Below are 12,852 nucleotides of genomic sequence, written 5' to 3'. Positions count from 1 at the left end.
AGTGTAGATTTTCATCTTATTCACAGTTGAGGTTTTTTTTTTTTACAAAGAATAATGTAGAAGGTGCCTTTGAAAGTTGGTAAAATGGCAACAACAATTTTAAGTGCCTGGCCTTTAAGGGACAACAATCTGATTGGATATTTTTAGTGACAGATTCTCACTCTCAGGGGGGAAAGTGTGTGTGTGTGAGAGAGATTGAGAGTGAAGGAGATTGATTTAACACAATTTAGTCACAGCAGCAATATAATAACCTTGAATGAATGCTTCTGGAAACAATGAGGAACCTTAGCTCATTCCCTAAAATGAATGGACCTGGGGCTGGCACAATGGTCTGAGTTCTTTGCACATGTAAGAGAAGTGGATCCAAGCAAAACGGAATAAAAATAGCAAAACGGAAGCATGAATGACATCAAGGTGGCAGGATGATAATCAAAGAAATAAGATCAGAGTTAACCAACTAGCTGATAGGGTTTGGCTGCAAGTGGACTAGCACATTCAAGTATCCTTGAGCTTGTTTGGAGGTTCTAGCAGGGGAGCGCAGCTATCGTATACCCTTGACCGAAGAACGGTACACTCCTTCTATCTGGGATGGTCGTCCTCTTCCACCGAGCGCGCAGCTTCGGGAGGGACGCACATGGAGCGGTGAGGGAGGAAGGGGACACCCGCCTAGCCAGCCAGATCAGCCGAATCAACCCTGGCGATCAATGGGGTGACAGATGTCGCAGCCAGATCGCCCTCACATCCAAGTATCATGAATTAATTGTATATGTTGGATAGGGGACAATTCTAGAGAAGCAACAGATGCATCAGCAAGAACTTCAGCCTTGGAAAAAAGGGTAATGTTAGTCTGTTGCAGCAAAAGCATATGGCAACTTCAAAATGAGTAACACATTTTGACTGTGACATGTTTTTGTCATGCAAATGATGAAGCTGAATCTGGCCAGAAAAATCTTTTGCCACAATGTGTTTGTTAAAGGTGGATATAGGCTTCAAGTTGATATAGTGAGATTAATGGGATTTAAGGTGTCATTTCTCTGTTAGCTGTGAGTTCTCCTCCCATACCATTGGCTGAGCTGCTGTGATGCCATAATTTCATAACTGTTCGGTCAGTAAAACCATCAGAGCAGCTTCTGTGAAGGATATGAAAAGGCAGTTTGGTTGGGAGAGAAAATTTGGGGCAGGTCTGCGGGTTACAAGGAGTCCTGTGTTGCTATTGGGAAGAGCAAAAACAAAACAAAACGAGTTCTGTTAAAGGAGAAAGGTGGAATTTGAGAAGCTGAATGGGACAGGGGCCTAGGGTATGAAATCCCAGATGAGAAGACACGGAAGGATATAGAAAGAGGGCACAGCTGACTTAGAAGCTCTTTCACTCTCTCTGTGTGTGCTCACGTACAATGCTCAGGAAAGAAGAACAGAAAAAGCACCCTCATCGTAAGTAGGACTGAGGAAAACCCCACACAGGGCTGAAATGTTAGTGGATAGGCAATGGCACTTTGGAATCTGGGGAATTTGTGACCAATGAGGTGTTGATGAAGGCCTGCATTTCATGTTTATTCCAACAAACTGGATTTTTTTTCGGGGGGGCTGCAAGTATTCAGCTTTGATATAAATTAATTTCAGAATTAGGAACATGATACCCACATAAAAGTTCCAAGAAAAACACAAACCACCTTCAGCTATTATTATTTTTGGAAATGTTCTTCAATGTTTATGCATTCAAGAACCCAACCAATTGTTTGGCTTTCTGTCATGTTTCTCATGGTAAATAAGCCCATTTAGGGGCAACCTGGGAGTTCATAACGATGAATACTGCACAGAAGGGCAAGTCTAGACCACATATACTATTGTAGTTAAGATTGCTAGCGTCCAAACTTTGGGACAGAGCAAGATGAAGAGAAAAAGAGCTAGGAGATATGATAGCCATGTTCAAATATATAAAAGGATGTCACATAGAGGAGGGAGAAAGGTTGTTTTCTGCTGCTCCAGAGAAGCGGACACGGAGCAATGGATCCAAACTACAAGAAAGAAGATTCCACCTAAACATTAGGAAGAACTTCCTGACAGTAAGAGCTGTTCGACAGTGGAATTTGCTGCCAAGGAGTGTGGTGGAGTCTCCTTCTTTGGAGGTCTTTAAGCAGAGGCTTGACAACCATATGTCAGGAGTGCTCTGATGGTGTTTCCTGCTTGGCAGGGGGTTGGACTCGATGGCCCTTGTGGTCTCTTCCAACTCTATGATTCTAGGTCTATAATTTGGGGACTGCTGAGGCAGAGAATCAATAAGTTACTATAGGTCAGTACCTTGCTTTCTATGCATAATGCTTAACTGTTAACCCATATTCTGTTAATTTTGTATAATGAAATTTCATTCACACATATCACTAGTGACAAAGGAGCTGTTCAACCTTAGGAGCTTGCATACTAATGTGATTTGCACCTGACGACTGGCATCACATGCCAATGGCCCCTTCCCATCCAATTTTTCTTTTCTGGGAGAAAGGCAGTCAAGTGATAGTTGTAAGGTGCCGTGAAACTCAAACTGGGGACTCTTGTCAGCTAGCTCTAGGGCCAACCCTGTGTCACCAGGGCAACTCCCATAATGACGTAGTTGTTAGCTTGTTTTTGCTGTGTTGCAGAGCTATAAAATGGCTAGAAGTGGTACTCATCAGCTCAAATGAACCAAGTGATTTAAGGAACCGACAGATGTCTAACTGGCTCTGTATAATGTTGATCCAACTCATGGTTGTGAGTGGAGACAAAGAATGTCCTGCCTTGTCTGCTCCACAACCTGATGACAACATCATCTTAGATCATGTCACTGGCTTCATCTGGACTCACAGTTGCTGCATTTTGTATTTCACCTGTAATACATCTGGTCTGTGTCGTTTGCATCTGACTGCTGGCACTAGCAGTGGCCCTGTCTGCAAGTTTCCAGTATTCAGGCACATATTGCTCCAATCTGGGATTTTACCATAGTGATGGAGTTTCCAACAGTGCTAGCAGAATTTGCAACTACAACCTTGGTCTCTAAAGAATCTGAAATCTTCCTAACGCAGCTTTCAGATAATGAAAGGCTTGAAATATTCGCTCTTTCTCTCTCTCCTAAATAAATTCTAGAACCTTGCTCGCCTTTTGTGGTTACCATGTTTTTGCAAAAAAAATGCATGGAAGGTTGTAACCTGCTGCTTCCAATACAACCTGCCTGCAGATATAGGTCAAAAGATATTGTTACAACATACAGGCATGCTTTTGCTCAGAGTTAAGCTCTGGCTTCTTAGACAATGAAACTTCATTCAGTTGAAAAATCATCTCAGCATGAGTTACAACCAAGCTGACACTCACAGTTTGTTATGAGATCACTACTCATCGAGCAAGGTTTGCCAGTATGGCACCCATGGGCACTAGTGTGCCTGCCAGTATCTCCTATGGCAACTGAGAATGGTCACAATAATTATCCCTCAAAATCCACAACACACAAGAGACGGACTGCTCTTGCTGCTTAGTTCCAGTTTGCACTGGCTCAGCCTTCTCCTCCTTGACTACACCCCCTTAAATATTCCCCCATTTCATTGGATCTCCATCCTGACATCTGCTCCGAACAGAGAAGATGTGCAAATAACTTCTCCATTAGATTGGGTGTTTCTTCACCACAGATGGGGTGGTTGATGGGAGGAAAACATGAACAAACCATTTTGTGGTCCTGCCTTTTTTGACTTCTCCTTGGGTTGCGGTAGCCGTTATGTCATTACCCCCCCCCCATTTTGAGACACGCTAAACCATTCACAGCAGCCATTTTGTGACTGGCACCCATGGCACTTTATCAAAATGTCGCACGTGCCCACTGGCCGCCCCAAAATTGGCAACCCCTGCTGTAGATGAACTGTGTTCTATGTTCAGTCTCAGTATTCCTCAGAGAGGGCAAAGATTATGCAGAAGACAGCATGGGGTTGTGTTTTGTGTGTGTGCATCTTAAACTACAAACACTGGAACTGGTCAGCCATGAATGGAAACAACATATTCAATATCAGTAATTTGAGCTGATTACTGGAAAGTAAGTATTATATCAGGTTCAGAATCCAATGCAGACGTAGGCACTCTCAGACAATATTAATTCAATGGTCTCAATTAACTGTGCTGAACTCTGCTTTGGATTGTAACCCAAATGGTTAAAGGAAAACATTACAGTTCATTTGAACAACATTCCTGAAGAGCTGGGGTAGGGGATAAGTGGAAAGGAGGGGAGGAAGAAACAAAACTGCGTTACGATTTCCCCCATTCAAAGCCCATGTTCAGAATGCACGTTAAAACTTCCGTTCTAGAAAGTCACAGCAGAACAGCCGAAAACTACCAACAATGAAATTGGTTACAATATCTAATTCACTGTTACATAAAATGCATTTACGTTATAATAGCTAAGGAATGCATGTCATTTAAAGAGGCCTCCCATCGCAATCAGTGAAACTGAACATATGCAGTTTAATAGGTTTCAGAGCCATTTTGCTTGTCCTTCGAGTGCAACAGCGTTTTAATTTTTATTTTTGTCCGTTGAGAGCCCCTGGCTTAGCAAGGAAGTCACATCATTGATATTATTAATAAACTATATCATAAATGTGAATCAGAAGAAGTACTCCTTTTGACTTTCGTTGACTGTGTTTTGCATGCTGAGTTCACTTTTGAGGGCAGTCTCAGCACTGTCCTCCTTTTCTGATCCTTTCACCTCCTTTTTTTTATACACACTCTTTTTTTTATAAATCCGTACAGCTATGGCAGCAATGCAAAGCAGGATGAATATCACGACGGCTATCACACCTGGGGGAGAAAGGAAATAACAAAGTGAGAAGTCATGTTACATCAGTAATAAAAATAAGGACTTTTAATAATTTCTGCAGCCCGCCTTAGTGCATGAAGTGTTTTTATCCCCACTGCAAACCTGCAAGGTCACTTAAGCTGAAGAAAGAACTTGTCCAAGGTCAACTAGTGACCTCAGTGGGGTCTGAACCAGGAATCTTCAGTTATGCCAGCTGTCCCATGACAAAAGATGACTAGGGATAATATTTTGCTGTTGAGAATCAACCAGTCATTCACAGCTTGATAGTGACGGCACTATTATAATAGACCTTACTATAAATTGATATGGCTTCCTGTTATTGGGTTTAATTTTATAAGTGTGGTGCAGGTAATGTTGACTTAAAGGTAAAGGGACCCCTGATCATTAGGTCCAGTCGTGGACAACTCTGGGGTTGCGGCGCTCATCTCGCTTTACTGGCAGAGGGAGCCGGAATACAGCTTCCGGGTCATGTGGCCAGCATGACTAATCTGCTTCTGGCGAACCAGAGCAGCGTACGGAAACACTGTTTACCTTCCCGCCTGAGTGATATCTATTTATCTACTTGCACTTTGACATGCTATCGCTATTGAAGAAGTCCGTCCTGGTTTGTCCTCACTTCAGATGAGCAGCAATGCCTGTCTGTCCTTCCTTCCTTCCTTCCTTCCTTCCTTCCTTCCTTCCTTCCTCACAAATCCCTCTAGGTTATAGAACCTGGAAGACTGTACAGGGAAGGAAAAGCTGGGAGAACTATACACAACTGATTTTTAGCCAGTCAGCTGCATAGAACACATGTTTCAGGAGTCTAATCCCATCTAAATGTTACAACTGATATCGTTTAGAAAGAGAAATAAAGCAATATATGTTTACGGTTGCCCAATGATTGGAAGTTTAGCCATCATTATTTGGGACAATGTGCTTTAATATATGTTGTCGTCTTTCTGTAAGCCAGGGATGGAGAACCTGGAATCCAGACTTCCATCATCTAGATGGCCATAGGTACCCCATTCCTCTCCCAAATTGTGTTTTTCTTCCATTTGAGTCACCAGGCTGCTGGAAGTGAGAGCTGGAGCTCTTCTTGGAAGCAACAGAGCACACCGTCTCCACCAAGGAGGAGACAGGGGACTCCCCTGAGAAGGAGGCTAGTTCACCAACACAGGAGCCAGATATATGGAGAAACGTGACTCAAAGAAGTAGGAGGCCCAGGGTTCGCTCTGATTGTTTAGAAATATGCAATCGCTTTGAGGTCCTTTCCCCTAGCATGGAAGACGAAGAGCAGACTCCATTTGAGGATCTCTCCCTCATTACAGTCGATCAGGAATATGAAGACGAGCAGCAAAGGCAGTCCTCAGGGAATGTGCAGGCGACCTTGGAACGGACAGCTCACGGAAGAACCCCGACCAGACCTAAGAAGAGGCGTGTAGTGGTGATAGGGGATTCCCTACTGAGGGGAACAGAAGCAGTGATCTGTGGGCCTGACAAGATGTCTCGGGAAGTGTGCTGTCTCCCCGGGGCTAAGATCCAAGATGTAACTGAACGACTGCAAGGAATCATAAAACCCACTGACAAATACCCCTTCCTCTTGGTTCATGTGGGAACCAATGACACTGCAAGCAATAGCCTCCAGAAGATCAAAAGAGATTACGAGGTTCTGGGCAGGAAATTGAAGCAATTAAATGCACAAATTGTCATCTCATCTGTCCTCCCAGTTGAACGACGTGGCCCAGGGAGAGAGGGAAAAATAGTGGAAGTGAACAACTGGCTTCGCAAATGGTGTAAACAGGAACGGTTTGGATTCTTAGATCACGGAATGCAGTTTCTTGAAGATGGACTTCTGGCAAGTGATGGGCTGCACCTCACAACGGTTGGGAGGAATGTTTTTGCCAAAAATCTCAGAAACCTCATCAGGAGGGCTTTAAACTGACTAATGTGGGGGAGGGAGACAGTGCTCCTGAAGGTAGGAGTCTATCAATTGATGAAGATGATCATCCAAATGTCATAGACCGAATGGAGCAAACAGCACGCAGACCTAGTGGTGGGAGGAAAAAATCCTTAAATAAGAGACACGGGGGAATGATTAATGGACTTCAATGTCTGTACACTAATGCGCAAAGTATGGGAAATAAACAAGATGAGCTTGACCTCTTGGTACAGCAAACTAAATATGACATAATAGGAATCACTGAAACCTGGTGGGATAAGTCCCACGATTGGAATGTAATAATGGAGGGATACAATCTATTTCAGAGAAACAGACCAGACAAGAAAGGAGGAGGAGTGGCGTTATATGTCAGGGATGTGTATACCTGTGAAGAGATCCAAGATTTAGAACCTCAAAGCCAAAGTGAGAGCATTTGGGTCAAAATTAAGGGAGAGAAGAATAACAGTGACCTCATTGTGGGAGTTTACTATAGATCCCCAAGCCAAACGGAGGACATAGATGATGCCTTCCTGGAACAGATGGCCAAGCATGCAAAAGGAAGGGAGATAGTAGTAATGGGGGACTTCAATTACCCGGATATTTGTTGGATGTCAAACTCAGCCAAGAGCATAAGGTCAAACAGATTCCTCACTGGCCTTGCAGACAACTTCATTGTCCAGAAAGTGGGAGAAGCAACAAGAGGAACAGCCATTTTAGATCTGGTCCTAACCAATGTTGATGACCTGGTTAGTGGGGTAGAAGTGGAAGGATCATTAGGCGCGAGTGATCATGCTCTTCTGAAGTTTACTATACAGCGGAAAGGAGCAGCCAAGCATACTAGGACTCAATTTCTCGACTTTAAGAAAGCCGACTTCATAAAACTTAGGGAAGTGCTTGGTGAGATCCCATGGACAGTAATACTAAAAGGAAAGGGAGTTCATGATGGCTGGGAGTTTGTTAAGAGGGAGATAGTAAAAGCACAACTTCAGGCAATACCAATGAGACGGAAACATGGAAGGTGCCTAAAGAAGCCAGGGTGGCTATCTAAAGAACTTTTAACTGAGTTAAGATTAAAAAAGGATGTGTACAAAAAATGGAAAAGGGGGGAAACCACCAAAGAGGAATTCAAACAAATAGCCAACACGTGTAGACACAAAGTCAGAAAAGCTAAAGCACAGAATGAACTCAGGCTTGCTAGAGAGGTTAAAAGCAACAAAAAAGGCTTTTATGGGTATGTTCGTAGCAAAAGGAAGAACAAAGAAACAGTGGGGTCACTCAGAGGAGAAGATGGTGAAATGCAAACAGGGGACACAGAAAGGGCTGAACTCCTCAATGCCTTCTTTGCCTCAGTCTTCTCCGATAAAGAAAACAATGCCCGACCTGAAGAATTTGGAGCAAAGGATTCAGCAGAGGAAACACAGCCCAGAATAACTAAGGAGATAGTACAAGAATACTTGGCTAGTCTAGATGTATTCAAGTCTCCAGGGCCAGATGAACTGCATCCAAGAGTATTAAAAGAACTGGCAGATGTGATTTCAGAACCACTGGCAGTCATCTTTGAGAATTCCTGGAGAACAGGCGAAGTCCCGGCAGACTGGAGGAGGGCAAATGTTGTCCCTATTTTCAAAAAGGGGAAAAGAGAGGACCCAAATAATTACCGCCCAGTCAGTCTGACATCAATACCAGGGAAGATTCTGGAGCAGATCATTAAGCAAACAGTCTGTGAGCACCTAGAAAGGAATGCTGTGATCACCAATAGTCAGCATGGATTTCTGAAAAATAAGTCATGTCAGACTAACCTGATCTCGTTTTTTGACAGAATTACAAGCCTGGTAGATGAAGGGAACGCAGTGGATGTAGCCTACCTTGATTTCAGCAAGGCATTTGACAAGGTGCCCCATGATATTCTTGTAAAGAAGCTGGTAAAATGCGGTCTTGACTATGCTACCACTCAGTGGATTTGTAACTGGCTGACTGACCGAACCCAAAGGGTGCTCATCAATGGTTCCTCTTCATCCTGGAGAAGAGTGACTAGTGGGGTGCCACAGGGTTCTGTCTTGGGCCCGGTCTTATTCAACATCTTTATCAACGACTTGGATGATGGACTCAAGGGCATCCTGATCAAATTTGCAGATGACACCAAACTGGGAGGGGTGGCTAACACCCCAGAGGACAGGATCACACTTCAAAACGACCTTGACAGATTAGAGAACTGGGCCAAAACAAACAAGATGAATTTTAACAGGGAGAAATGTAAAGTATTGCACTTGGGCAAAAAAAATGAGAGGCACAAATACAAGATGGGTGACACCTGGCTTGAGAGCAGTACATGTGAAAAGGATCTAGGAGTCTTGGTTGACCACAAACTTGACATGAGCCAACAGTGTGACGCGGCAGCTAAAAAAGCCAATGCAATTCTGGGCTGCATCAATAGGAGTATAGCATCTAGATCAAGGGAAGTAATAGTGCCACTGTATTCTGCTCTGGTCAGACCTCACCTGGAGTACTGTGTCCAGTTCTGGGCACCACAGTTCAAGAAGGACATTGACAAACTGGAACGTGTCCAGAGGAGGGCAACCAAAATGGTCAAAGGCCTGGAAACGATGCCTTATGAGGAACGGCTAAGGGAGCTGGGCATGTTTAGCCTGGAGAAGAGGAGGTTAAGGGGTGATATGATAGCCATGTTCAAATATATAAAAGGATGTCACATAGAGGAGGGAGAAAGGTTGTTTTCTGCTGCTCCAGAGAAGCGGACACGGAGCAATGGATCCAAACTACAAGAAAGAAGATTCCACCTAAACATTAGGAAGAACTTCCTGACAGTAAGAGCTGTTCGACAGTGGAATTTGCTGCCAAGGAGTGTGGTGGAGTCTCCTTCTTTGGAGGTCTTTAAGCAGAGGCTTGACAACCATATGTCAGGAGTGCTCTGATGGTGTTTCCTGCTTGGCAGGGGGTTGGACTCGATGGCCCTTGTGGTCTCTTCCAACTCTATGATTCTATGATTCTAAGTGCATTCATGCCAACCAAAGCACCTTAAAATGACAGTGGGAGATGACTTCCATATGAAACACAGGTATATTTCTAAGACCTCATTCATGCTTGTGTGCACTGTGCATCTGTTTTCTATATTTGATGACTAGCAGCCCACTGTGTGAACTAATTTAAATATTAGAAGCTTCTTTTTGTTTCTCTAATCCTCTTAGTTTATTGTTACAAATATATTAATAAATTACTGATAAATAGTTCACACACCTCTTACTTTGGAAAACACTGTTTGGGGCTGACGTGAGGCAATACAGAAATCCTGCTTGTGATGTGATATTTGTGATGGCAAACTCATATCCTGCAAGTAACACTGACATCTTGAAATCAACAAGAGATGTAGAAGTCAAACCAATTACAGATTATTTTGGCAAATCTTTGACAGAATATTTGGGTAATCCCTGCATTAAGTCAGGACAACAGAAAAGCACTTTGATTACCCTTGAAACCAAATATGCATCTGCTTACCAGGCTATAAATTTACACTAATCAGGAACGACAACAGTTTAGGTATATTTATGCTCACTATACTATTGGCAACAGTTTAAAATTGATGTAGGTATGTGCAGTCCTAGCCTGCACAAAATGTTCCACAGAATGTCAAGAACATAATTTATAAGGTGTAACGTTCAAAAAGAAAGAACAATGAGAACATAATTATAAATGTTCCAGTCAGAGGGGTTTTTTTTACATCTTAATTACTATTATCAGTTCATTTAATATTTCAGGAGATGAAATGGCATTTAGGATTTTTTTTCTCCAATGTTAGCAGTTCTAACATTTTCGCAGCATAGGTGTTGTAACTGATGTGTACAGTTCATAGCAGCAAATGAAGCAGTCGGCTGGACTGAAATAACTGTGGGACAATGTGACACACCCTATTTTTGAAGGCAGGCTCTTATATTCTAGTTTACTGCAATAGGGATTGGTGATTGGTGGTGGAGAGTTAACCACAGGTAGGAGCAAAAAGAATTGTAGTGACAAAGCATCACAGTTCTCCAAGCTAGAAAGATTTGAGAAAAGTTAAAGGAAAGTTAAGCACCTGGATGAATTAGATGGATTAGATTGGCCAGGGCACCCTTTACACAATGAGTACCCCACAAGGATTTGTATTGAGACATGTGCTATTTAACGTGAAGAAATGATCTGCAGTCAGTTAGGTGGGCAAATCGTTATTATTTGAAAACTCAATCAGTCTATGCAAAGCTCCAATAAACACTCACCAAAATCATTTAGACAAATTTGCCAAAATTGCAAGTAAGCTTTTAAAGCAAGTAAAGTATAATGTGATGCACATTGGGAATGAAGAATAAGAAGATAATGATATCCTAACGCTTCAGGAAAGAGATGTTTGGTCATGATAGGCAGTTCAATGCAAATATCAGCTCAGTGTGCAGTGGTGTTAGGAAGGCAAAATCCATGTTACGGTTGATTAGAAAAAGAATGGAAAATGAAACAGCCAGCATCATGCTGCCTAGGTATAAATCTATGGCAAGACCAATAATATTATGTATAATTTTGGTTGCCCAATCTCTAAAAGAAGATCAGAGAGTTGCAAAAGGTAGAGCAAGAACGAATGAACAAATCTAACCAAACTGATCAAGGAGTTGGAAAAATGAGGGAGGAACTCATTGAGGGAGGAACCCAAATGAGGAAGGAACCCAAATGAGGGAGGAATTGTTGCCTTTATGTCTGGCTTGTGGACACTCCAAAATCAAACAAATTCTTGGCAGGAACACAGGAAAAGTAAGCCTTTCCCTATGTTCCTGCAACCTTCTTTGTTCATATGTGAAAATATTTCAAATTCAGCCATGTGAAACAGCAATGACTGGTCTAACATTTAAGCAGAAGATATGAGACTTTTATCATCTGGAGTTCAACTTGCTTTAAGGCAATGATTAATGTAGATAATAAGTCCTTAATGAGGTACCTAACGATTAGAGGATGCCATCATTTCAGCTGCAGCAGCTGTATAGGTGAGCGCATATTCTTGTTTTAGCAAAATATCCTTTTCACCTTTTCCAATCCTAAATGTTCAAGCTCTCAATGGGAATTGGTAGTTTTCCATTCCACTAAATTCCTCAAGTCTGTCACTTATCGGTGGTTTCCAATGACCTTACCAAAAAACAAACAAGCCCGCTATTCGTAAGTTAACCAGAGGTTATCAAAGATAACAGTTGGTTTCTATTCTTTCTTCTCTATCCTTTAAAAAAACCCACACAACTTAATGGAAATTGGATGGTTGAATTATATTGTAGAGAAACCATTTGTAGGGGGGAAGAATGCTTTTTCTTCACCCCTGTTCCCAGGGGAAAATAATGCCATCAGAAAACTCTGAGTCTCATAGAATAACTCCTTAAAAATAATCACTGAAGCTTACAGATTTATACTTGCTCGTACACTAGTCATAGAAACTGAAATCCTCTTGAGAACTCTTGAGTCCCCAAACACATATTGTTCAGGCATTCTTGACTTTTCTTCCTTCTTTCTGAACAGATAAAAATAGTCAGTTTCCTAGAGGTTCCGAAGAATGAAATTTGACCAGATTTTGTGACTTCCAGTCCTCTGTCTCAGCTGCAGGACCATGCTCATCTTTTAGCCCATCCTAATATTTGCCACTTTATTAACCATCTAATTAAAGTGAATTATTTGATTTGGCACGGTTAGATAATCTAACATCAAATAATTCTAGTTTCCTTTGGGTTTGTAAAGCCCTTTGCAGACATTCAGTGAACTAATGGAGGGACGGCAATCATGATTGCACCCAGCATCAGCTATGGCCATAGCTGTCAACTTTTCCTTTTTCTTGCGAGGAATCCTATTTGGAATAATGGTATTTCCCTTTAAAAAAGGGGAAAGTTGACAGCTATGGCTATAGCCCCCTTTCCTACTTTTGGAGTGGATGGAAGTGAAGCCTGCTCCAACGTGGTCCACTTCACTTGCCCTGCCTCCAAGGCACCACGGATAGGTTAAATTTGAATTTTTGGGTTTGCTGGGAACCCCAACAAGCACTGCGGCAACCAAAGGGGCAGAGCAACGGCCAGTGGAGCAGCGTGGCTTCAAGAGG

At 42.5% G+C, this 12,852-nt stretch overlaps 1 protein-coding gene across 2 annotated transcripts in view; it reads right to left on the bottom strand.

The window, feature by feature from the left end:
• Nucleotides 1–4,356: 4,356 nt before the first annotated feature.
• LOC128423033 (contactin-associated protein-like 4) overlaps nucleotides 4,357–12,852 on the bottom strand; it is a 278,897-nt gene continuing 270,401 nt past the window's right edge. For both annotated transcript variants that reach the window (XM_053407702.1, XM_053407703.1), the window contains exon 24: nucleotides 4,357–4,806. In XM_053407702.1, the coding sequence (XP_053263677.1) occupies nucleotides 4,613–4,806 (194 nt within the window). In that variant the 3' untranslated portion in view covers nucleotides 4,357–4,612. The remainder of the gene's footprint in view (nucleotides 4,807–12,852) is intronic.

Source organism: Podarcis raffonei, chromosome 11, assembly GCF_027172205.1.
Source record: "Podarcis raffonei isolate rPodRaf1 chromosome 11, rPodRaf1.pri, whole genome shotgun sequence".
In the NCBI taxonomy this organism is placed as follows: domain Eukaryota; kingdom Metazoa; phylum Chordata; class Lepidosauria; order Squamata; family Lacertidae; genus Podarcis; species Podarcis raffonei.
This window is presented reverse-complemented; position numbering and strand designations above follow the sequence as displayed.